General features: G+C 42.9%; 1 protein-coding gene across 3 annotated transcripts in view; it reads right to left on the reverse strand.

Moving 5' to 3' along the window:
- SFT2D1 (SFT2 domain containing 1) overlaps positions 1-27,288 on the reverse strand; it is a 576,004-nt gene that overhangs the window by 21,360 nt on the left and 527,356 nt on the right. For all 3 annotated transcript variants that reach the window (XM_077486539.1, XM_077486538.1, XM_077486537.1), the window contains one exon: positions 9,169-9,198. In XM_077486539.1, coding sequence (XP_077342665.1) covers positions 9,169-9,198 — 30 coding nt within the window. The remainder of the gene's footprint in view (positions 1-9,168; positions 9,199-27,288) is intronic.

The following is a 27,288-nucleotide window of genomic DNA, read 5'->3' on the forward strand; positions in this document are numbered from 1 at the left end:
GACCAAAAAGATTTGTGCGACAATTGCAGCAAAACCGCACCACATTTAGATGCAATTAAAAATAAATGGCACCCCAACATGCATTGTGTGTTTTGCAACTACTGCAGTGTGATTTGGAATTGCAGGCCAAGATCTCAAAACACTAGATTTGAACTGAGCCTTCATTTTAGTAAAGAATTTAAAAAAGGCTTACATAGTTACCACCTAAAGTTATTAAAAACATTATACAACTTCAAAGATTACTCATCCAAAATCACTGTGATCTCAGAGAAAACTTTAAGATAAAAAAAAAGACAGATTAATAATTCATGTAGTTCCCACACCAAAATTTACACCCCCCCCCCCAAGCATATACACTGAGCCACAGCTGTCATTTTAACAAGTAATTTTTCACATGCACCATAGGCATACTTATAACTACACCCCAAAACACATTCTGCTACACATCTCATCACAATTATGGAATCCCTGGTGCACAAGGACAATGGAAACACTAATAAAATTAGCACATTTTGGAAAGCAAACACTCCAATGTATTTTATGAAAGGCAAAGCGAACCATTTGAAAATGTAATTTTGTGCCACAGGTTTTTTCAAAATGCAGGGGAAATTCGTGGGTGCATGTTTTTTTTTTTTTTTTATAATACAAACTTTATCAAACATTTTCTCCCTTATTACAATCAACATTTACATGATGTATGTAAAAAAAAAAAGACAAAGAAATTAAAGGATCAATTCTTGCCTTATAAACGTGTCAACCACAGTGATTGGCTCCCCCAGCGCCACCCGTCCCTATCCCCCCCCCCCCCCCAAAAAAAATGAGAGAGAAGGAAAGAAAAAAAAAAAAAAAAAACTATACATATCGTGCCGTCTCAACGGATGCCTTCCCTTTGTGTTCATTTATAATTACAAATAAATCTATATAATTTTATAACTTCATTTGTTTGTGTTATTTTACTGTACCTCCCCTCCTTCCCCCCTACCCTTCTCCCTTAATGAAATACACCAAGTGTGTCATCATGAATGATCTTTCTGTACGAATACAATATTAAGCATTTTTCTTTATTTTATTTCCACCTATATTTATATTTTGATTTTATAGTGTCATTTATACAAATGCCTTTTTTGTGTCCTTATGTGAATACAAAATAAGTATCTTTAAATCGAAATCCTCAATTCAGTGTGTATAATGACTTAATTATCCCCAGCCTCCCTCCACCATACATCACATAATCACACATATACATTAATGTCTTTAATTAAAAAAAAAAAGCAAAAATAAAAAATGTAAATGTTGTGGTTCGTTCTTAATTTTCTTCCCTTTCTCAGATTTCCCTTTAGAGTCTAACCCTATTCTTGGCAATGGCCTATCTTTCTATCTCTGGGGCATATTTTTCCCACTATTCCCATATTTTTTCAAATTTATTCTGTTTATTTCTAGTCTTGTATACTCACCTTTCTGCTTCTCTCATTTCATCTACCTCCCTTTTCCATTCTCCTAAAGTCGGGCTTGTGGCCCGTTTCCAGTATCTGGGTACTATCCTCTTTGCCGCGTTTAATAAATGTGGTATTACACTATTTTTATATGCTTTTATAGTATCCATAGTCCCATGGAACAAAAAATGCCCCGGTACTATTTCCATCTGTTCCTTTGACATCTTCTTGATCCATGGGGCTATTTCCTCCCAAAATATCTTGATCTTAGGGCATGTCCACCAAATATGGGGGAATGTTCCCTTTTCTTTACATCCTCTCCAGCAACAGTTATCTGCAGTTGGATACATTTGCGCTAATTGAGCCGGGGTTCTGTACCATCTGGTCAGGAATTTGTACGACATTTCCTGAATAGATGAGCTCACACAGAGTATGTTACTTCTATAAAAAAAATTTATTTGCGTTGATGTAAATATGCAGTTTAATTCATTTTCCCATTCTTTAACCCTTTCATGACTAAGCCTATTTTTGGCATTTGGTATTTACAAGTTAAAATCCATATTTTTTGCTAGAAATTTACTTGGAACCCCCAAACGTTATATATATATATATATATATATATATATATATATATATATATATATATATATATATATATATATATATATATATATATATATATATATATATATTTAGCAGAGACTCTAGAGAATAAAACGGCGGTTGTTGCAATATTTTATGTCACACGGTATTTGCAGTGGTGTTTTAAACGCAACTTTTTGGGAAAAGGGACACTTTCATGAATTAAAAAAAAACGAAACAGTAAAATTAGCCCAATTTTTTTGCATAATGTGACAGATAACGTTATGCCGAGTAAATAGATACCAAACATGTCACACTTTATAATTACATGCACTCGTGGAATGACGACAAAGTACGGTACCTAAAAAACTCAATAGGCCACTGTATATTTTTTTTAAACCGGCGCCATTCGCAGCCGAGTAAACGGGAAGTGACGTCATGACGTCGCTTCTGTGTTTACTATTAGAAGACTGGAATGAAGCCACTTATGGCTTCATTCCAGTCCCTGCCCCGCAGCTGGAAACATTGGATCGTGAATCGGTGCTCCTGATTGAGCGGGAGCACCGGTAACAGCGGCGGGAGGGGGGGGACGTCCCCTCCTGCTCCTCCGGCATAACAGCCGATCGGCTTTTAGCCGCATCAGTTGTTATGGCTGGATAGCCAATCGCCCGCTGTGAAAAAGGTACCGGGATGATGCTTGCAGGTGCGGGCATCATCCCGGTATAACCCCCGGAAGCCGAGTACGCACATCTGCGTACGCTCGGCGGGAAGGGGTTAATAAAAGTAGGGTGTTGTTTTTATCCTCATTAAGGTTGAGTTTATACATTTGGGATAGTAAATGGTTGGGTCTGGATATCTTCATACACATCTTTTCAAATGTGTTCTGGGGTCTTACTTGTTCTATCTTTTTAAAAAATAATCTCATTTGGTTGTATCTCCATCCTGCCATCCTCATGCCCCCTTATAGTGACTCCAGTTGCCTTTGAGGTATAAGAGCACCCAATGGAACGTACCCTTAGGCACATTGTATTCCCCCCTGATTCCCATGGGCCCAAGGCTCCCTTCTGTTCTCCAGGGGGGAACCGTGGATACCCTCCTAATGGGGCTAGTAGGGATATTCTCGGGGCATATTTACTGGTTCTATTTATTCTATCCCACACTGCCAGTGTGTTCCGGGTTAAAGGGGATGTCCATTTGGACAGTCCCCTGTCCTTAGCTGATATCCATGGTGCTCCCACTAAGTCTCTTTCTGCCATGTTTTTTCAATTGTCACCCATACTTTATTTTCAGAGTCATGACACCAATTCAGTATTCGCACCAGGGTCATTGCTCTGTAGTACAATGCCATCTCTGGTAACCCGACTCCTCTCTCCCATTTACTTCTACGTAGGATGTTATATGCTATTCTTGTACGCCTGTCCTTTCATATAAAAGACAGAAATATTTTGCATACTTTTTTGAAAAACATCTGGGGGAGCAGAATGGGTACTGTGGACAACACATACAGCAGTTTGGATATTATATTAATTTTAAGGGTAGTTAGTTACATAGGTTGAATAAAGACACCAGTCCATCCAGTTCAACCTGGGTGAGTGTCTACAATTGTCCCTATCCTTGTACACTGCACACTCACATTGGTCCCTACCCTCAAGGAGCCCACAATCCAAGGTCCCCATTCATATACAAGGGCCAATTTTGCACAGAAGCCAATTAACCTACCTGCATGTCTTTGGAGTGTGGGAAGAAACCGGAGTACCCAGAGAAAACCCACGCAGGCACAGGGAGAACATGCAAACTCCAGACAGGTAGTGTTGTGGTTGGGATTCGACCCAGCGACCCTTTTTACTGCTAGGTAAGAGTGCTAACCACTACACCACTGTGCCGCCCTTATTTACCCTTCTGTTATTTTAGCTAATAATGGGCTATAAATATGTTCATACAATAATTTTAGGTCTGCTGAGATACTCCCAAATAAGACAGAGATTTCCTATTCCATACAAACGGATAATTATTTTGTAGGGAAACAACTAGCGATGATTGTACATGAGTGGGTAGTAGTATTGATTTCTCTATGTTTATTTTGAAATTCGATAATCCCCCATATCTCTTCACCTCCTGCATTACTTTTACAACAGTAAGTCATCAGCATATGCAGACACTTTGTTCTCTCTATCTCCAATTCCTACTCCCATTATCCTTTTGGTTTTCCTTATTCTGCATAGGAATGGTTCTAATACAAGGGCGAATAATATTGGGGACAATGAGGATCCTTACCTTGTGCCATTCCATATTTCAAAGCCCCTTGAAAGAGCCCCATTCACCTTTACCCTTGCCTTTGGTCCTGCATATAATGCTGCCACACATCCCATCATCCGCTCCCTCAGACCTATCCCCCTTAATACTTCCACCATAAATATCCAGTTCACTCTATCAAAAGCCTTTTCGGCGTCCATTGATAGAGCTGCTCTTGGGTTCTTATTAGGTCCACTTTGTATCCAGTGTAGTACATGAAGGGCTCTGAGCAATCTAGTAGCTAGTATTTTTGCTAGTAGTTTGGTGTCAGAATTTAAGAGGGAGATGGGGCTTTCCCTGGTTTTGGTAATACTGTCAGGAAGGCCAGCAATGCTTCTGGGGGTAATGGGTTCCTAGCTGTTATTTGATTAAAATACTCAATGGTATGGTCAGAATATTAATATATTTTTTATAGTATGTGCTTGTTAGGCCATCTGGCCCCGGGCTTTTCCCTCTCGGTAGCTTTTTAATTGCTTTTTTATTTCCTCTACCTTTATTTGCTCTTCCATCCACTCCACCACCTCCGAAGAAAGGGGTGGTAGTGTGGACTCCTTAATATACTCTCTTATTTCCTCTATTTGGTCACCTTCTACTCCTGACAGGGGGGTGGTTTTGATATTGTATAAACTCCTATAAAAATTTTCAAATTCCCTTGCTATAGATTTTGTATCTATTATTAATTTGTTGTTTGATTGGATGCCATGAACATGGGAAGATTTCTGTTTTTTTTTAATTGGTTGGCTAATAATTTGTCACATTTGTTCCCATGTTCATAGAATCTATGCACAAAAAAAAAAACTGTATTTATCTTTGGTTTTCCTATCCAGATGTGTAGTGAGCTCTCCTCTAAGCTTTTCCAACTGTCTGGCTTCATCGGGGTCTAGGCTGTTCTTATGTTTGATCACCAGCTCATATCTCTTTCTCATTAAATCCTCTTTTTTAACTCCTTTTTTCTTTTTTAACTCATGAGCCATGAGCTATTAATTCCCCTCCTGATCACTGCTTTATGGGCTTCCCATATCGTTTGTTCTGATACTTCCCCTGATATATTTTCTTTAAAGTAACTTATTTTATTTTGTATATCTTCTGCTATCTGTTTGTCATCTAACGACTCATTTAATCGCTATATCCGCTCCCGTTGGCCTGCAGATACCAAAATAAACTTCATTAACACTGGTGCATGATCAGAGATCGTTATTGGTCCTATCATCACTTCCCTTACTTGTTCCAGAAAGTATTGGTCCACCATAAGTAGATCCAACCGTGGAACCATTGATTATATAAAGATGTTGGCAATTTAGGCACCTTTCCTGGCATAAAGTGCGTCTCCTGCATGTAGACTATGTCCGCAGCCTGGTGGCGCACTTCCTGCCATAAACGGCCCCTCTTTTGAGGTGAACCCAGACCCTTAACATTATACGTCATAATCTTCAAGAAGTTATCCATCACTTATTTTCTTATAGGATGCACAAAGTCTATATATTTTTGAGTCATTGCCATCTATTACGTTTTTCTTTTCTCTTGGGAAATCTATCACATCACTTAAATACTCACATCCTCCACAACAAAACACCCTATTACTTAGGGTGTACCATCTACCAGAGGGGTTATCCCATATAGGCATCCCTTGCCCTCCCATCCGCTTAATGTAGATTATCCAATCCCTCATCAGGACCAACCTATTTGTAGTGGGTGAGCCCTTTTCCCTCTACCCAAGGCCTTTCTTCCTCGTTTCTCTTATAGAGCTACCTCCTTTATTATAATACATTCTCTAGTATATAACTTAACGCTGAGGAGAGAAGCGAGGGAGAAACAAAAAAAATAAAAAAATAATTGCCATTCAATTACATTAGATATGTTAATATACTCTCCATATATCCCCTTTCCTCCTCCTTCCTCCATCTCCTCAGTGATTTACACCAAGAACCAAAGAAGGAAAACAAGAATTTTCCCTTTCCTTCCCTTCCCCCCTCCTCTCTCTTATCTTGTATTATCTATCTTATCAAGTCTTCTCTGTGACTTGAGTCCACCGCCCTGGACATTGTATTACAGTCTTTACATTATTTGGTCTCCAATCTACAAAGTCGGTTGTTTCGTGATGCTATTAAGGACAAGGGGAATCCCCATTGATACCTAATCTCCATCTTCCTCATTGTTTCCAATAATGGACGCACCATTCTATGTTGTATTAATGTCCTGCGTGATATGTCAGGGAATAGTGCAATTTGTGTCCCTTCGAATTTAATCTCGGGTATGTCCCGTGCCGTCCTCATTAAAATCTCCTTCATGGAGTATTTATGAAACGTACAGATCACATCCCTTGGCCTTTCTTTGCTCTGTTTTATAAGGGGGTTTATACGGTGGACTCTATTTCCACTGGTTCAGGACTGCTTGGTCCCAAGATTTGTGAGAAGAGTTTTTGTACCGCTACTAATAGATTTTTATTACTATATCTCTCAGGAAGGTCCCGTATCCTTATGTTTTGGCGTCAGCCTCTGTTCTCAATGTAATCTAATTGATCTCTATAAATATTCAACACATCCTCCTGTTTAATAATATGCTGGACCTCGCCCACCGCCTGCTTGATCTCATCTTGGCCTTCTTCGAGCACTTCCACTCTCTGTCCTACTGCCCCTAGCTCTTCCTTAAGATCTTCCACTACTTGTTTGCATGATCTCTCTACAGTGGAGATCAGATCTTGTATATAAGCTTTCGTAGGTAATGCTTTTATCAGTTCGCTAATATCTCTAAAGTCCCGGTCATTCCCACTGCTTGTATTTTCAATCTCTGTCTCAGTCTCCTCTATATATAAAGTGTGTTCCTTAGCAGTCTCCACTGGCAGTACAACCGAGAGTATGGCTGATGTTAATCCTGCCTTTGTTTGTTCTGTGCCTGATGCCGCCATTTCAGCTTTCCCTGGGTCATCTCCCCTTAAGTCAATTAAAGGGGTATTTGCTTTTATTTGTTCATCTGAGACCCTTACATTTTCCCTTGAAGGGGGAGGGAATGGGGGGCTTGCGTTGGTAACTCCCAACGCAAGGAGTCCTTCTACCTTTATTTTAGTCCAATCCCCCACCAGGGTTCCCCCCTACCTTTGGGGGTCTGCAGGCTGCCCCTCTTCTCCACCACTATATGCGCTGGATCTCTGCTGCAGGCGCTTCCACTTCACTCCTCTCCTCCTGGCAACTGTCTGCCTCTCCCGCCCATTAGTGGGCTTCGGTGCTGCAGACTATATGCATTCGGTGTGGGGGAATCGCGTCCATCTTTCCGAGTCTAGCCAAAGTACACTCGGCTTTGTGTATCTCAGCTCCGCTTGCTCTTCTCCGCTCACAGTCAGCAGAGATCGGCGACAAATTTAAATCAGGGCAATCCTGCAAAGAGACTGGCAATGCTGCAAAGATGTTTTCTTTTATCGAATTGGATGAAAACTGACAGGCTGTCCGTTTTCATCCGATCTCCCCATAGAGAACAGCAGGGCTCTGACAGGTCCGTCTCTGCATAGTGAGCAGAGAAGGACCTGTCATCCGCCTGCTCAACAGGGATCAACGGAGCAATCCTCTGCTGAACTAGCAGAGTCCATGGATCCGCTCCGTGTGAACCCAGCCTAAGGTAGTCTAGAGGGATAAATTACACATCTAATCTCCTGACTATCTCATTTTTGCAGGCCCTGGAGCATCAGTACATTGGAAATGCTCACAAAATGACCACACCCCAAGCTATTTTCTAAGAGGCATAATGAGTCTTTTGAAAATTTTCTAATACACAAGGCATACTTGGAATTACAGTTCAAAACACATTCTGCTGCATTTACCGAGTTTCGGGATAACAAAGGTATGAAACTTTCACAGCCTAACCACACAGAGAGATACATAATCCAAGGGGCACCTTAAGGCTTTTTAGATGCACAAATTACACATCTAATGTCCTGACTACCTATTACATTTTTGGAGGCCTTGTAACACTAGTACAGTGGAAACAATTGGAAATGCTGGCTCTGCTGACATTGGTATGGTGGTGATTAGGACACTGGTATGACAGTATTGTATGGGGTATGGTAGTGATCAGGATGCTAGTATGACATATAATGGTGATCAGGCTGCTGGTATGGCGTATGGCAGTGATCAGGAAACTGGTATGGTGGTGCTCAGGATACTGGTATGAGGTACAGCGGTGATCAGGATGCTGGTATGGGGTATGGCAGTGATAAGGATGCTGGTATGGCGGTGATCAGGATGCTGGTATGGGGTGTTACTGGCAGCACTGAGGCAGGTGTGACAGGGGGTTGGCTGCAATGTTTATTTGCATTACACTGGGGTGCAGTGATCAGGGACACTGTGGGCAGCTTGGCACTTGTGTTTTGTTTGTGTTAACACTGTGCGACAGGCTGTGTATTATTCGCAGGCTGCAGTAACGGTTCCTTCTCCTCTGACAGGTGATCTTTGTGAGAGGAGAGAGAACCAATGTTTACTATTAATTTCTTTTGTTAACAATTTATTTGGCCCTGTACCCAGTAATGTGATCCCATGTCCAGGGACACAGCAATCACTGTGGCAAGCTCTGTGAGCTAGGAACCCGCATCGGGGGCTGTTAAATTCCCCCATCTCCACCTTCGATTCGCCGTGAGCCTCCTTCCTGCTTGTGATTGCACTTGACAGTGTTTACACCTGTGATGGCTATGATTGATTTATAGCAATCACAAAGTACAGAGCAACTCTGATTGGCTTTGCACATTGTGATATGATCTGAGTTGTCCAATGACATCTCCACTAAATGGCACTCCAGTAAATAGCATCTGACCCCTAGCTCCCCCTTTTTTATTACAAAAGAGTGGATTTAGGTGGTTAGAGTTTTATCATCTTACCTTGCAAATGGAATGTAGGAGATGCTGTACCTGCAAAAAATATTACAAAGATGTTTAATGTTTGCATACAAAAGTACAATATAAAAATATCTATATATTTTTTTAAAATGTACCATATTAGTGAAGATTGTGATGTCACTGCCCTGCCTCTTCACCTCAGAGAATGCCTTGTATTTATTTAAATTAAAATACAAGGCTTTCTCTGAGTGGCAGCAGTGCAGGCAACCCCCTATAGTTACTATATAGAAAGGCAGCCACTCGGCACCAAACCCAGAAGACTGCTGCTATCTACTACTGCAGCAACTGCTAGAGTGATTTGGGATGGGTCATGCATGAGATATGCATACTTACATTGGTCCAAGCACCGGTCCATGAAAAGGAATCCACATTCTCCACATAAATATGTGAAAAGTGTGGCATGTTTTTGTATTCAGTCTCATGTCTCTGTCTCATGGCACCAGCTAATAAGCAAAATATTGACTGAAGCTATTTCTTCTGTACATGTATAAGCTTAGTAAACCCCTCCCTTGTTCTCCCTAGACGTGTATAAATGTGCGAGATTTTCACTGAGTAAATCAGATATCTTTAAGTGAAACATTGCAAACCTGTCTCCTGTGTCACATTATTGATATCTCTGGGCCTGGGGGTCTACGGAAGACTTCCTGCATTACCTGAACCTACCTGGGTGGTCTTAGAAGCTGAAATTCGATGTGTAAACATCCCTTGTAATAGAAAAAAGCATGACAGGTCCTCTTAAATATGAGATCTGGGGTCAAAAAGTCCTCAGATCTCATATTTGGGCTAAAATGCAAAAAAAAATAAAAAATAAAAAATCTGACATTTAAAAAAAATATACCTTTAAGAGGTATGGGCGGAAGTGACGTTTTGACGTTGCTTCCGCCCTCCTATGGTATAAAGACGAGTGGGGGCCATCTTAGCCTCACTTGTCTCTATGCCCAGCAGATGGAAGGACCCGATCGCCTCCGCCGCTACCGACGGCTCCGGTAAGCGGCGGAAGGTGCGGGAGGGCGGTGGCACCTCTCCCGCCGCCGATAGCGGCGATCTCGCGGCGAATCCACCGCGGAGACCACCGTTATCGTACAGCCAACTGCCGCCTGAAGAGATGGATATCTCGGTTGTGGCAGCAGCTGCTGCCGTTACCGAGATATCCCTCTTCAAAAATAGGACGTACATCGTCATGCGGCGGTCGGCAAGTGGTTAAAAAAGGCCTGTAAGGGTAGAAACTACACACAGGAAGACATGCATCTTATCATTGATGGCATCAAAGGACACACCAGTTCCTGGAGCTGGGCAAATGTTCCAAGTATAAACACTATTGAAACTAGAAACGCGGGAACATATGGGTTAAACACAGTACCAGGTAGGAACACCATGTGGATGGAATTAGAGACTGAAATGATGAGAGTATTTAAAAATAAAAGTTCCCTCCCTACTGCCATAGCATGCAAACAAAAATCAGGAGACTGTAGTTGAGTTCCGGAAAATGTTTCATGAAAATTTGACAACTGAAAGCGTGATTAGCTACAACTACTGATGCGGGAGCTTTGCTTATTCAAACTTATATGAATAATCTAAAACCACAGTTCGCCTTGGTGGTCAAACAGATGATATTAGAATGGACCACACAGACGATTGACCAATTTCAGGAAACTTTAATACAGAAACAGGCAGCAGGGTCTTTTTATGTAATAAAAGAGAAAGCAGCGAGTACCCATTATCAGGGTGGAGTGCGAACCCAGCCTCCCCGAGATAATGGTGGACAATGGGACAGTGGAAATAGAGGTAGAGGCAGAGGAAGAAATAGAGGAAAAGGGCATTGTTTTTCCAGACCACCCCAGCAGTCCCGCACATGTTGTTTTAACTGTGGAAAGGAGGGGCATTGGAGAAATGAATGTCCTTATGAATGGAATAACCCAAATACTCCAGATAAAATGCATACACAGGGACCCCAATCTAGCCAACAGAATCAAGTTGCCCCAAAACAACAGAGTCCCCAATTCCCTATACAGTAGAATCAACAGCAACTGAAATGAAGCTGCCAGGAAGGTAGTATCCCAGCATTTTCCTTGATCTCACACTCTTACAATGAGCAACCAATTGTGAACATATATGTTAAATATAGGCCTGTTCCATTTTTAACCGATTGAGGGGCGACTCGGAGCACCCTCAGTGAGGACTACTACAAAGGTGAGACCAAAATTGCTGAACCTTCAATGGGAATTAAAGGGATACTTACCAAAACATACAAAACACAGCCTTTACCAGTAAGTGATGTTGAAAGGGGAGGTGCAACAGTCTTGCATCATTGTTTCAGAATTATATCAAAATGTCCTTTGAATCTCTTGGAAAGAGATTTGATGGGAAGATTGGGTATAACACTGAAAATGACCACTGAAGGAGGGGTCTTCGTACACTCTATGGTAATACCAATATATTACACTGAGGATAGTGATCTCTCTCCACCAGATGATCTGGTATGGTCTAATTTCTTGTATGAAGACAAAGGGGTAGTTACGGCGCTCTCCTATACTAGTGCAATAAATCGCTTACTACTCATAAATAAAAATCGCATAAATAGAAAATCGCATGTTAACTGGGTTACCAATATTCAACCTTCTCAAGTGTTAGTGTTGCTGAATCGCAGTGAAAAAATATATATATTTTTACAAATTCATTAAAGATCTGCAAAAAACGTATATGACAATAAAAAAAACATAATAAAATAAAATAAAATGAAATAGCTACTGTGCAAAAAAGTGCTAACGTGTTGTAGTGTAAATTAGTGCATCCGGTGCCTGACTGGCTTGCGTTTACTGTACACAAACAAACTTTTTAAAGTGCACCAAAAACCTTTTCAGATATACAAAGAAATCAGAACAGTTGGAAAAAATATAACAATTACAAAAAGAATTATCACAATAGAATATATATTTTTTTTAAAGTCAATTGAAGAAATTGAAAAAAAATTTGGAAAAAAAGTCCTCAGAAAAAATACATTCCTTCCGAAAGTTTTTTTCTTCCAAGAATTTTCCATACAAATCAATGAAAGTGACTCGTGCTCAGTGCCTTAGTGTATACTGGAACAGAACCGGTGCGTTATCCATGTGTGAAGCAAATTGCCGCACTCACCAGCTCCCCTGCAGGGGTTAACTTGCCTCCACAGTGTGAGCCCCTGTGTCGCTATATAAAGCTGGTCCGGTGTGCTGTTCAGTTGTTCCTCATTTGCTCATATGTAAAGAGATACAAAAACTTCCATAGTGCAAAACTTTATTTAAAATCAATGCCTTTATTATGTATAACAAGTGGCTACTCACATATATGTAGATTAAAACGTTCATATTATCACAGGTATCAAAAACCCCGCCGCCGCCTTGTGGGAGAGAGTGTGTACGCTAGGCCACACCCTACGTGTTTCGTCATTGGACATCGTCTGGAGCTGCCATGTTGGTGCACCTCTCTCTTATTATAGGGTGTAATGCCTGTACTGCGCATGCGCAGGCACAAGAATGCCATATTAGATGCTGGAAAGTGACCTCACAACGGAGTCTTAAGTGGATAACATGCTGGCATGTACTGCATTACATCCATCTTCTAGTTCTATTACATAAATACTGCAGCGGCTTCATTCACATATATACATGCGCACGCCGGTGTATACAACACTAAAACAAAACCTAAAACAAACCACAGCATGTTGTATCTTGTGCTATTCCCTCTGAGATTTCTATTAATCCCTGTAGGACTAAATGTTATTTGCCCTATTGGCTCTTGCCTAGAAAATATGCTAAAGAGTCCGGTAGCGTTAAAGATAAGAGGAAAGGGAGAAAGTATTTTACGAAATCCCCAGGGAAAAAAAATATACAAAAAATGCAAAAAATAATAATACCAAAATTACAAAGAATACAAAAGATACAAAAAATACAGATAAAATGGAAAAATATCTCCAAGGGATAAAAAATAAATAAATATGAAAATAAAAAACAAATCAGGTTAAAAGCTACTTAGAATAAAATTACGAATATGTGTAGAATATATGTCACAGAATTAATCAAGTTATTTAAGGTTTTTTAGGGAGCATCTTTACCTTCACTATTGTTGCATTGGCTAGTCAGGGACCATCAATCTTGTCCCCTTAGTATACCAGGTTATGACAATGCAAGTGTATCATAGTCGGTCCAATCAAATTCAATTTGTTAGTGTTTACGGCCATATATAAACGTAATTTTGGGCATACCCATTGGGGAAAAAACTTTAAAGAAAAAACATATCTGTATGAAGAAGAGAATTGGATGTTTAAGGTTAAATGGACATATACTTATTGTTATTCTTGGACAGTCCAGAAGGGGGTAAGGGCATAGACCTTAATGGCTCATAGTCTGTTTCCAGACAGTCCAGAAGGGGGTAAGGGCATAAACATTAATGGCTCATAGTCTGTTTCGATTATATCCTCTTGGCCATGGATGCTATCCCTTTATTTAGTACACATTATGGATGAGATTACATTACACTCAATTTGGTTGAATACAAAAGGTTCAATCCTGCCTATTCGGATGTAACATTTGGAATGTAAGGTCAGGTAATGTTATCAAATTTTGTGCACTTGGGACTATAGCAAGATGGACAAATATATGCCCATACTTTTCGGAGGACGTTGGTTGGTAGGAGAGTGGAGCCGGGGCATGGAAAGGGAGTACATTACTTAATAATTCGTTAAAAAAACAATTAAAATCTAGTTCTATGTTCAGGCCTGCCGGTTGCAATGTGTCCAAGCAGAAAATCCACTTAGTTTCGTTCTGTGATACTTTCACTCGTCTATCCTCTCCTCTCCAATGCCCCTTTATTTTATCAATTCCATAGAAGGTCACGTGTCTGGGGTCTCTCTCATGGTGGTCCCTAAAGTACCTGGAGACACTATGATGGTTGTATCCTTTTTTAATATTCTTAATATGTTCCCCAATCCTTACATGTAGCTGTCTTGTCGTCCTCCCTACATATTGTTTCAGGCAGGGGCATTCAATTACATAGGTGACAAAGGTGCTGTTACATGTAATGAGTTCATGAATCTTGAACTCTTTTCCATTAGTAGAGGATGTAAACTGGGATGTCTTCTTACTGATTTTTTTACTAGTTCTGCAGGGGAGGCATTTTCCACATCTGAAAAAAACTTTCAGATTTTCTACGACCTTTATTTGTTTAGGTGGTTCAAACACATTTTTTGCTAGTCTGTTTCTGAGGGTGGGTGCTCTCCTGTATATAAAAACCGGTTTCTTTGGTAACACAGTTTTTAAGGTTTCAACTGATTTTAAGATAGGCCAGTATTTTCTGAAAATATGTTCTAGGGCTTTGTATTGTCGATTGTACCCTGTCAAAAACGCAACTTCCATTCCTTTTCTGTTCTTTTGTTGTCGTTTGTTTGGTACTCCTTCTATTAGGCTATTCCTTTCCGTTTGGCTCACTTTTCTTTTTAGATCGTATAATTCCTTTGCTCTATATCCCTTATCCACAAATCGCTGTATAATATCATTGGCTCGTTTGTCAAAATCTCCTTGATTACTGCAATTTCTGTGTATTCGCATCAGTTGTCCTTTGGGGAATGTTATTTATCCATTTTGGATGATGACAGCTGTTGGTAGGGATGTAACCATTTCGGTCCGTAGCCTTAAAGAAGGTACGTGTACCTATTTTGCCATTTTGTTTGTAGATCTGCAGATCTAAAAAAATCTATACTCTGTATGTTCCAGTTCCCAGTGAAAGAGATATCATATGCATTGTGACTAATTTCGTAAAAAAAAAACCTCACATTTTTCCACTGAACCTCTCCAAACAATAATGATGTCATCAATGTACCTACGGTACAGCTTCAGATTGTTTCTAGGTACACTGAAAACCTGTTCTTCTTCCCATCTGTTTAGGAAGAGGTTTGCCACACTGGGAGCGTACTTTGCTCCCATGGCTACACCTTTGGTTTGAGTATAGTATGCGCCTTGATACCAGAAGTAATTGTGCGTCATTGCCAGTTTGAGGCCTTCCACAATAAAATTAATTTGTTCCTGCTTGAGATCAGACTGCTGTTGTAATGCCCATTCAGTGCTACTTAAGGCATCCTCCTGCTTGATGTTAGTATACAATGAGTTGACGTCAATGGTGACCAGTATGTCCCCATCTTCTATATTTATATCTCTTAATTCCGCGATTAGTTGCTTACTATCCTTTAGGTATGATTTTGCCTCCACCACCAGGGGTTGTAGATAACCATCAATGTAAGCTCCTAGTCTTGTAAATAGGGATTCTATACCACTAATTATGGGTCTTCCCATTGTGTATTTTTGGTACATAGTAAATAACAGGGGTTTTTGCTGCTTTTGGAGTTAAATACGTTGCCTCCTTTTTGGTTAGTATTCCCTTCTGTTCTCCCTTTTTAACAAATGTTTTGAGTCGTTTCTCATATTCTTTCATTGGATTGGTCTTCAGTTTTTTACAAGTATCCTTTACGGCCAATAATTTTTCCATTTCCTTTTTGTAATCTTCCTTGTCCAATATCACCAGACCTCCTCCCTTGTCTGCCGGACGTATTACTATATTTTTCTTCTTCTCTAATTGTTTAATAGTTTTACATAGACCCCTACCTTTTGTTTTCTTAATCTCCAGATCTTTAAGGTCTTTCTCCACCATTTTTAAAAAAAAACGTTACGCTTTCATTTTGTTGTATCTTTGGATTAAAGGTGGAATTATTTCTAAGATTGGAATGTTTGTAAACACTGTTCGGTTCAATTTTTTGTTCTTGTACCTTCTTAGCAAAAATTGTTTTTATATTCAACTTTCTTGTGAATTTTTGTAGGTCTATAAAGACCTCAAACTTGTTTCTCAGGGGCATATTTGAGACCCAAATCCCAAATTCTCAGTTCTTCCTCGTCAAATGTAACTTTACTCAAATTGTATATACCCTGTCCTACTGTTCTCTTCTTCTTTTTCTTGTTTCCTCCCCTCTATTACGTTTTCTCCCTCTCTTCTCGGTATTCTGTCCATATACTCCCTCCTCTCTTTCCATCTGGGTTCTGGATGTTCGGAATGGTTTCCTCTTGTGTTCCTCTGGTTCGTCCACCTGGGATTCCAACCCCCATTGTGCCAGGGGTTCCCATGGTATTGATTCCTTATTGGGTAACGAAATGGCTTCCTCCCATATGGGGGTCCATACGTGGTGTTCCATTCCCTTGGGCCCGGGGGTCTGCGTCCTGGTTCTCGGTGAAAAAAAGATTGTTCTTACCCCTATATTGTTCTCTGTATGGGGTATCAGAAAATTGTTCTCTGAGTGGGGAATATCTGTTTCGGTGTCTCGGTATGTGTGGTGTATAAGGGGCGTGGTACCGGCCCCTATTTTCGTTTTGGGCTGGTTGTCGTTGTCCCCTTTCTGGGCTTCTACCAGACCTCCTTTGGTTTGGTGTGTCTTGTCTAATTCATTGTGGTCTGTTTTGACTAGGTGTGGGTAGTTGCCATGCCCCATTCTCGTCTGTAAATTAATTTTCTCTTGATTCTTCTGTCATGGAAATGTAATTTCCCTCTCCATTATAGATGGTGTCTGTTTGCCACTTATAAACTTGTTGGTTCTTATAGTCTAATACATCTCTTTTAAACTTTTTTTGTTTTTTCTGCTGTACCTCCTTATCATATTTTTTGACTGCCTCTTGCAAGATTTTTTCTTTGTCTTTATACTCCTTCCCTCCTTGAAGTGATTTAACTTTTGACATCTGTCTCTGACTGTTTCCTGTTTCTTTCTTTCCTTTTTTTTTTTTTCAACCATTGTCTCCATAGCGCAAACCCTACCCCCCTTTTCACATTTTTTGTGGTGGTCTCCACCATATCTAGGGTTGCAGCAATGGACATCTTTAAATATGTGAACAGAACTATTAATTTAATTGAAGTATTCAACCAGGAACATGTAGTTATTAAACAGGACCTAGATAGCCTGTTCAAACATCTCAAACATTGCTTGGAAAAGCAATTAAGAGTATGGTGGGACATTGCTATACTAGAAATGTATATCTCTGAAAAAATTACCCCTAGGAGATTAAGGTGGGATGTTTCCCCCAATGATGCAGTGAACGATAAAAGTCTGATGGAAGACTGGTACACATTCTTCAATCAGACCGAAACAGAGTTACTGCAGAAAATAGTGATAAGACTGAGATTTAAATGAAAGAATATTGAGACTGAGATATTAAATATAAGGGACAACAGGCCTGGATTCATGTAAGTCACGTAAAGGTGGTCAACCAGGACCCTAATAAGCAAGGCACAGACAAAGATAAAGCCCAGAGTTAAGCAGGTGATACATATCCTCGAACAATGAGTGAAGCCAGTGGTCAGGACTCTAAACAAGAGCAAAAAAAATAAAAAAGTGTAGCTAATTACTGTAAACAATATATCAAAGTACTCAAACAGTGATGATATGATAAAATGGTGAATACTGCAAAGTAAATAATATCTTGCCGCGTATCCCCATTTCAGGTCTGGTTTTGCAATTGAGCCATGGGGCCACTTGGTTGGATTTAGTACTCCACATGGCTATTCAGCTTTGAATGTCTGTCTCAGCTTGAGTTAGACATATCTTGCTGCCACTCCTTTCTCACAGCCTTTTACCCCTTTGTAATTGGTTCCCGGAGGTCATGTGCTTTATGACTCCGGGATACTTTGGCAATATGGCCAACATAATGTGTTTTACGATGCCGGGATACTGTTGCAACATAGCTGGGATAGTTGAATGATGCCGGGAGGCTGTCGCGTTACTGACGTGTTTACATAATGACGCGGACACTGCCACCGGAAGTGACGCGGGGCACGTCTTGTGTCCTCTATTGGTGGAACGCATACATGCACAGCGGGGCTGTCCAGTAAGGCTTAGGTGCTGCTTCGCTCCCTGGCAGGTGGAGAGTGGATATGCACCATGGGCTTGTGATATGCTCAGTAAGGCTTGGGTTCTGCTTCGCTCCCTGGCGGTGGAGACTGGATATGCACTATAGGCTTGTGATATGCCCTTTTGAGCGTCGGCCTCTCCTGGTGGCCATCTTGGTCAAGTTTGTCAGCACACCCACGTGGTTTACACATTCTGGCCGCAATTTTGAGTCATTGTGTGTGTTTCTCTGGTCGCCATTTTGAGTTTTTGCTGATTTCTTTCACTTTAATTTGGTGGGCGTTTTAGTGATTTTTCACATGTATAGTTCCATTGTTGTTTGCCCTCGATTGGATGGTTGACATCTGCTTTCAGGAATTTTATTATGATTAACAGCGGATATTTACATATTTATTCATGTGTTTATTTATGTTGTACAATTATTGTTGAATATATTGAGAATTTAAACAATGATGCTGGCTCCACCTTAGGTCATGCCCTGGTAGGTGTGGGTACCAAGGGATGGTTTTACGATTTTGTCTATATATATTCTGGCAATGTAGGGGAGTCTGAGATATGCCCCATTCGATGACCTATTGTGTTGAAACATGTCTGGCTACGCTTATCTTTCATTTCCCATATTGCTTTTCATCTTTTTATGTGATCAAATTTTATGTCACATCTGTTTTACTTTAAGATATGAATAAAGTTTTAGATAATTTTTGACCTGTACTATTGGCGTTCTTTGCCTTTTTGTTTTTTACACCATGGGATTGTTCTGAGCCATTCTAGAACCTTTGCTGAGACATTTTCATCACAAGACGTTTGGTATGGATAGGCGCTACTCTTCATGATGGCCGCCTTGTAGCCTGGATCGTCTGGCTCCCTCCTCCCTGTGTGCTAGTGGTTCTAGCACTTCAAGCCTGTATGATACATTGCCGTATGGTACTTATATCCAACTTATCTGGTAAGAGTGTTTTTATCTCTGATTTCCACCTGTGAAGCTACCGAGATCGATTCAAGACTCACTCTGACTACAATTTTGAGCGATTGAGTTACTAATCACTTGATTGGACTATTTATTGTGTGGGATTTTCTGTCATATCACCACAACTTTGGGCAATTGAATCACAGATCACTTGATTGGACTATTCACTATGTGGGACTTTATATATATATTTTTTTTTGACAGAAACGTTTTTATTGATTAAAGCAAAGCATCATTACAACTTATGCACAGTTCTCGATACAACCATAGTTTACAGAGTTCAAACCTCAATCCTAGTTTACCACAAATGAGGGGACAGGGAAGGTGTTACATATTAGACAGTAAGAGAGCGAGCACTCAACCATGGATCCCAGATACCGCCAAACTTCTTGGGACATTTCCGCCCCATATATGTAAGCTTATAAAGTGGCAGCACTGAGTCCACCATCGAGTGACACTGGGAAACCGTAGGGGGAGACGACTGCTTCCACATCTGCAGTAGTACCTTTCTGGCATAAAAACAAAGATAGAACAGCAGAAGACTCTTATAAGTAGTCTGAACTACAGTATCCGTGATTCCCAGGAGAAGCACCTTAGGATCCATGGACACTGAAAGACCAGTGACAGCATTAATATCTACCAGTACTTGTTGCCAATAACCCTGGATAATTGAGCACTCCCAGGTGACGTGATAGAAGGTACCAACTGCCTGCTGACACTTAGGGCAAAGTTCAAACTGGGTGGGGTAGATCCTGGCCAAACGTTGAGGGGTGTAGTAGGCTCTGTGTAAAAATTTTAGCTGAATGAACCTATCTCTTGCGGAGATTACCCTAGGAAGGTAGTTTTGAATGGCGGAGTCCCACTCCTCCTCAGAGAGGGATGGGATGTCCCCCTTCCAGACCAGAAATAAGGGCGAATCCCCCCCCGGGCGCTCACAGGTGAGACGTAAATATATGGAAGAGAGAATCCTGTCCACCCCACGGGAGGCGAGAAACCTCTCCACCCCATGAGGCTCAACCAGGACCCTCCCGGGGAATTGGGCCTGCGAGGCATGTTTCAGCTGAAGGAACCGAAACAGCATCCAGGAGGGAAGACCATAGGCCTCTCTGAGGTCTGGGAAGGGAATGAGAGTCCCGTTGGGCATGATATGTGCAAGGTTAGTGATTCCAAACCTGGACCATAGGCCAGGGTCCGGAATAGAGCTAAAATGCCGAAGTTTGGGGTTGCCCCATAGCGGGATATGAGGGGAGACGGAGTCAGCAGCCTTAACAGTGGCAGCGACTCTGTCCCAAACTTGGATGGTAGTTCGCATCGGGATCGTTACATGTGGACTGGACTTGGCTCCCCGATAAACCAACCCCGCCAAATCTGCGTATGAGCCCAGGATCGCCGCCTCCAACGTAACCGCCGGGTTGGATTTAGGCTGAGTGAACCACCAGCGAACCGTGACCAGCACCGCCGCCCAATAGTACCGCCGGAAACAGGACAGCGACAGTCCTCCCAGGGACAGTGGCATCTGCAGCTTGGCCCTAGAGATCCTCAGAACCCTACCGCCCCATACAAATGAGGAGACCACCCCATCCAACTTACGGAAGAATGTGGCAGGGATCGGGACGGGAGTATTACGGAACACGTACAAAAATTTAGGGAGAAACGTCATTTTAAGTAAATTGACCCGTCCCACCGGTGTCAAGGGCAGCGTTTTCCAGATTTGACATTTCGCCATTAAAGCGCTCAGGACTGGGTATAAGTTATCCGCCAGAAATTGGGAGAGGTCTCTGGAGATCTCAATCCCCAAGTATCGGAATCGGGAGAGAGGGTCTCCCGATTCCGATACTTGGGGATTGAGATCTCCAGAGACCTCTCCCAATTTCTGGCGGATAACTTATCCTCCAGAGACCTCTCCCAATGCAGTGGGGACGAGGAGGGCGGGGGGTGTAGAATCGGAGAGCAAAAACAAGCTGGACTTACCCCAGTTAATCCGGACCCCCGAGAATCTACCGTATTCGTCAATTATGGATAAGGCCGACGTAAGGGAGTCTGAGGCATCCCCGAGGTACAATAATGCGTCATCCGCATATAGCGAAACCCGCTCCACCAAGGGGCCCACCCTCAGTCCCCCCACCCCCTCCGCAGAACGTAGGAGAATCGCCATGGGCTCAATGGCCAGGGCGAAGAGCCCCGGAGACAGGGGGCAGCCCTGCCTAGTGCCCCTACAGAGGCGAATAGGGGAAGAAATGACACCACCCGTGCGTATGCGGGCCCTAGGGGAGGCATACAGTTGTTGTATCCAGGCCACAAATTTAGGACCAAACCCAAAGCGGTCAAGGACCTGCCAGAGAAAGCCCCACTCCACAGAATCGAAGGCCTTCTCTGCGTCCAGAGAGGCCACCGCTCCCACACCCTCCCCACCCACGCTATATTCGTGAGAAGGCGTCGCAAATTAATATCGGTGCCTTTCCCAGGCATGAAACCAGTTTGATCCCCATTAATTAAAGCAAGTATTACCGTGTTCAGCCTACTAGCCAGTATTTTCGCCAGTATCTTAGCATCAACGTTTAACAAAGATATCGGCCTGTAAGATGAGCATAGTTCCGAATCTTTCCCTGGCTTAGGTATTAACACAATGACAGCCTCTGAGAAGGAGTCGGGAAGGGCATTCATCTCCAAGGCCTTAGTGAGGCTAGCATGGTAATAAGGGACCACCACTTCCATATTTGTTCTGTAGAACTCCGACGGAAGTCCATCAGGACCTGGAGTCTTCCCCGCCTGAAGGGACTTAATTGCCCTCTGAACCTCAAGTAAGGTAATAGGACTCTCCAGGGCCAACGCAGCCTCTCAAGTCAGGGCAGGGAAAGCCACCCGGTCTAGAAAGGAGGTCAATTCCCCCTGGGAATACGTAGCCTTAGATTCATACAGGTGAGTATAATACTGCTCAAACCTAGCGTTGATTTGAGTGGGGTCAGAAAGGAGAGTACCATCAGTCCCCCTAATGTTAGCTATGCAGGGGCTTCCCGTCCGCTCCGCCGCCAGCCAGGCCAGCAACCTCCCCGGTCGTTCACCTTGCTCAAAAATCCTCTGCGTCTGGGAGAGGAGGAAGCGGCGGCAGGAAGCGGTGCGGAGTAGCGCCAGCTCCCTATATGCGGTGAGCATGTCACCATGGGAACTCGAGCTCGGGGAGCTGGCGTATCGGTCTTCCAGGGTTATTGCTTTACGCTCTGCTTCCGATAGCGCCAATCGCGAGGCCTTTCGGATCTGAGCAATGTTAAACTGGTACCTGCCCCTGGCATATGCTTTAAATGCATCCCAGACTGAGGCCGGCGAGGCCGAGCCAGCGTTATGAGTCCAATAATCTCCCAGCTCTGACAACATCAGCGGGGCTACTTTTTCATCCGTGATCCAGTACCTGGAGAGTCTCCAAAGCCCCATCCCGCCACCGAGTCTGTCCGGAGAGTCAGCATCACCGGAGCATGATCAGATATACCATGTGGCAGGATGGAGACCTCGGAGACCCTCTGCAACAGAGGAGTGCTCGCGTATATCAAGTCAATGCGTGACAGAGTTGCATGCGTAGCCGAGTGGCGCGTAAATTGTTGGGCTACAGGGTGTTTCCACCTCCACAGATCATGCAATCCGAATGTTGCAGCCCATTTGGCCAGACCTAGATCCACCAGCCGCGAGCCTGTCGACACTCGGATCCGGGGGCATGTTGAAATCCCCAGCGAGAACTACATTAGTCACTGGGTAGCTAGCCACTACGGCAAGGATCTTCCGGAGTATCGAGAGGTCCGCCGGCGGTGGCACATAAAGTCCAACCACCACCAATTCCACCCCATCACACAGTGCATGTAAAATAACATATTGCCTATCAGGGTCTAAGTGCAAGTTCAACAATTGAAAAGGGAGCGCCTTATGTACCAAAACACTAACTCCTCTAGAGTGAGAGGAGAAAGTGGAGTGGTAGTAAGAACCCACCCAGGGCTTTTTAAGCGAGAGGATACGAGAACCCGTAAGGTGTGTCTCCTGTAAGATACAGATGTGCGGGAGAAACTTCTTCAGGTAAGTAAAAACCAGGGATCGTTTAATCTTGGAGTTCATCCCCCGCACGTTCCAGGAGATCAACCTTAGGGGAGCCATAATAGAGAAAACAAAAATGTTACAGTCCCGGCCCCATCGCCCCTCCCCTCCCCCACAGCCCAAGACTGGAATGAAGAAGCAGAACTCTAAACCTGGAGCTGGAAGGCTCCTGCATGTTACGGTGCAGCGAGAAAAGTGCATACAATCTACCCAAAACATAGAACCAAGTAGTAAACCCATTAAAACCAACCAAACCCCCCTCCCCACGCTACCCCCCCAACTTGGGTGCGTCTGTAACCAAAGAAAAACATAAGTCTCAGTCCCTTGGGAGCAGTGTACCAAAAGAGCGCCTAGAAGGCACAGTAAAAGTCACCCACGATCAATCCGCCACCGCATAGTCAGGCGGATAAACAGTTTATAGTATCAACCTCCCTGCGGATAGGGAGTCGCCCGGACAGATAGGTCCGGGGGCACAGTTCTTGAGATTGCTGAGATGTGGGAAAAAGAGGAGCAGTCTATCATCTCGCCGATCTTACGCTGAAGTAAACCCACAGACAGCAAAGCATTACAGTTCTCCTACTCCAGCACCAAGGACAGGCAGTGAGTGCATAGCCCACCACAGACAGTGTTCCAAGTCCCACAAACTGATCAAAAAGGGATGAGGAAAGGGAAAGGTAGAAAGGTAAAAAGAGGGGGACTACAGATAGGTTCAGGGGAACCCAAAATCAGTAGCAGGACAGCCCTTTGAAACAGGGTAAAAAAAAGGGGGGAACATCGTAGGCCAAGGCAGCATCGGCTGCAGGAAGGAACCATCAGAGGTAACAGGAACCAGATAGAAGGGAGCAAGAACCAGTCTCACCAGTTAACGTCGTGGCAGGGACTCCAACCAGCTAGATGCATCTTCGGTCGAGGTGAAAAATCGATAGGTCTCCCCATCCTGTACTCGAAGGCGCGCTGGGAAGAGCATGCTATACTTCAGGCCCTTCTGCCGCAGGGCCATCTTCACATGGTCGAACAGCTTCCACTGCTTTTGTGTTTCCACCGAGAAGTCCGGGAATATCATGAGGCGAGCTCCCTCAAAACGGAGGTGCTCCACATTCCTGCTCTCTCTCAACACCAAGTCCCGATCTCTGTAATTGAGGAGGCGTAGAATAAGTGTACGAGGGGGGGCTCCAGGAGGTCCCCTAGCCGCCGGCATTCTGTGCGCTCTTTCGACAGCGAAAAATGGAGAGAAGGTCGCCCGGGGGAATAGCTGACGAAACAGGCCTTCCATATAGGCAGCAGGGTTGGAGCCTTCGGATCCCTCCGGTAAGCCAATGACCCGGAGATTTTTTCTCCTATTGCGGTTCTCGGCGTTTTCTGCGCGGTACTCCAACGCCCGAACTTTAGTAGTGAGAGAGTGGAGGGAGGCGGTATGCTCTGCCAGGGTGTCCACCACAGTCCCCACGCGGTTTTCAACCTCCGCTACCCTAGAGCGAAACTTGTCCATATCCTTCCTGATCAGTCCCATCTCAAGCTGAATGGTATCTATTTTTGCCGTCAGCGTGGTTTGGTACGTACTGATGGCCTGCATAAGGGCAGAAAACTTGTCCTGATCCCGGAGTGCAGGGTCAGCAGGGTCTGTGTCAGCGGCTTGCGACGCCATATCTGAAAGCATGCAGGGCCCAGGTCCTCCCCCACGAGGTTGGATACGCGGCGTAGCGGCTTTCAGTGGGGTCCCGGACTTCTTTTTGCTGGGCATACCACTCCAGGGGATCAGTATCTGGGGTCCAGGGACCTCAATGGTATAGTTATCCGCAGGGAAACAGGATAATTAGCGGCGCAAATCACGGAGCTCCCGCACTATGCTTCCACTCTGATCACCATCTTGGACACGCCCCCTGGGACTTTATATTTTAATATCATTCTGGGTTATCCCCTATACAGTTCATGCATGTATATTTGTTTATATTAGGGATGCACCGAAATTTTGGCTGCCGAAACATATCGGCCGAAAATTGCCTTTTCGGCATTTTGCTGAAAGAGAATTCTTGCCGATAATGGCGCCGAAAATCGCACATGCGCAGTAGCGGTGGGAGAAACTTCAGATGACATCACTCTTTCTGTGGGCGGCTTGCACGTTCCTCGCGGATAAGACGACGCACTCGTAAGTACGTTCCCTGCTGAGACGCTGGCACCTTCCCCGCGGACGCTCCTCGTGCTTGTGAGACGCTGCTGGGACCCGTGAGATGCTGCTGGGACCCGAGAGATGGCTTCATAGAGGGCTGCACATAGCATACTGAAGTACAAGAGTGGGAACTGTCCCTCCTGGATGGCTACCATTACTACTATTCGCCGGTGAGCAATGCATTGCCTTTTTGCCTTAAACTAACAAACAATCCAACTAATTTATTTTACTATACTACTGAAACTGTCATAGCAGTCAAACATGTATTACTTATGCCTTTGTGCCATGCAGTATGGCGTTAAAATATGTCTGTCTGCACTACATTACATCTGACTTGTAGCAAAAAAAAAAAAAAAAAATGCTATATAAAACCGATTTGAAATGGAATGGCATGCTATTTATTCTGTAGTACTAGTATACTATAAAATGTATGCCCTTGTTGTCATTGAATTTGTCATTTTGGTATAGTATAGCACACTGACATGACAGCAAGCACATGATTTTTTTAAAACATGTCAGTACGCAATATAATATATAATATATTATATTTAATAACTATATATTTTTATTGTGTACTGTCATGTTTCAACAAATCATGTATAACTTATTTATAATACTATGCTGACAAATGCAATGACAACAAGCACATGAGGTTATAGTATATTATACTGCAGAATAGCTCAAAAAAATTAAATATAGCATGCAATTGCAATTTGCATGCAAGCAATCCATTCCATTTGCAATGAAATGTAATCAGTGCAATTATGTTATCTTTTTGGTACAAGTCAGATGTACTGCAGTGCAGACATATTATTAACTACGTTGCATGGCAAGAGCTGCAGCGTTTAAAAAAAAAAGTGATACTTTGTTATTTTTTAAAGCTGCCTCCTGGGGTTTAGCTTTTAAATTGATTTTGTCCTTTTTTTTTCTTTTCCCCCTCAGATTTCACTCCCACTATAGATCATTCTATGCTATTATTCTGTGCTACCAGCAAAGGTGGACCATGCCTGCAGTGTGGAAATATTTAAAAGTTTCTGATAAAGACCCCAAATTTGCAATCTGTAGTCTTTGGTCATCAGAAATTTCAAGAGGGGGTACAGTGCCAAGGCATTTTTCAACAACAGGTTTGATACACCACCTGAAAACACGACATCCAGTTCAGCATTCAGATTACAAGAAAACAGTGCCACTTCCAAAAAGTGACTCAGGCTCAACACCATCTGTGACAACGGTCTTTGAAAAGGTTAAAAAATTTGCAAGTGACAGTCCCAAAGCTTGTGCCATAACAGATAAAATTATGGAATTTATTGCATTAGACGACCAGCCATTCTCTGTTGTGGAGGACATTGGATTCCGTAGGCTCATGCAACATATTGAGCCGCGTTACTCACTACCAAGCAGATGCTACTTTGCAGATACCTGTCTACCTGAATTGTTTTGCAGTGTTAGAAAACACGTTCAAGAGCTCATGACTACCGACATCATAGCAATCAGTTTTACTACCGACATTTGGAGTTCAGACGTCAGTCAAACGAGCATGCTTCGCCTGACAGCGCAGTGGATAGATGACAAATTTCAATTGCAAAAAATCCTACTTCACGCACGTGAGTTTGTTGGATCACATGCTGCAGAAGCAATAGCTGACACTTTAAAATCCATGCTTGACACTTGGCACATTGAGAGGTCTAAAGTGCATTTGATTGTCCGAGATAATGCGTGGAACATGGCAAAGGCAATGGAAGACAGTGAACTTAAAAGCATACCGTGCATGGCACACACGCTGCAATTGGCTGTGAATGAAGGATTGCTGAGTCAGCGCACCATATCTGATATTGTATCAAAAGGAAGAAAAATTGTGGGTCACTTTAAGCATTCTCCGCTTGCTTATTCCAGATTACAAGCTTTGCAGATACAGTTTGGAATGCCACCAAAACGACTGCAGCAAGATGTAGCCACTCGTTGGAACAGCACCTACTATAT

The sequence above is a fragment of the Lithobates pipiens genome, unplaced genomic scaffold (genome assembly GCF_037356315.1).
Source record: "Lithobates pipiens isolate NorthernLeopardFrog02 unplaced genomic scaffold, aLitPip1_a1.2 Scaffold_18, whole genome shotgun sequence".
Lineage (NCBI taxonomy): Eukaryota > Metazoa > Chordata > Amphibia > Anura > Ranidae > Lithobates > Lithobates pipiens.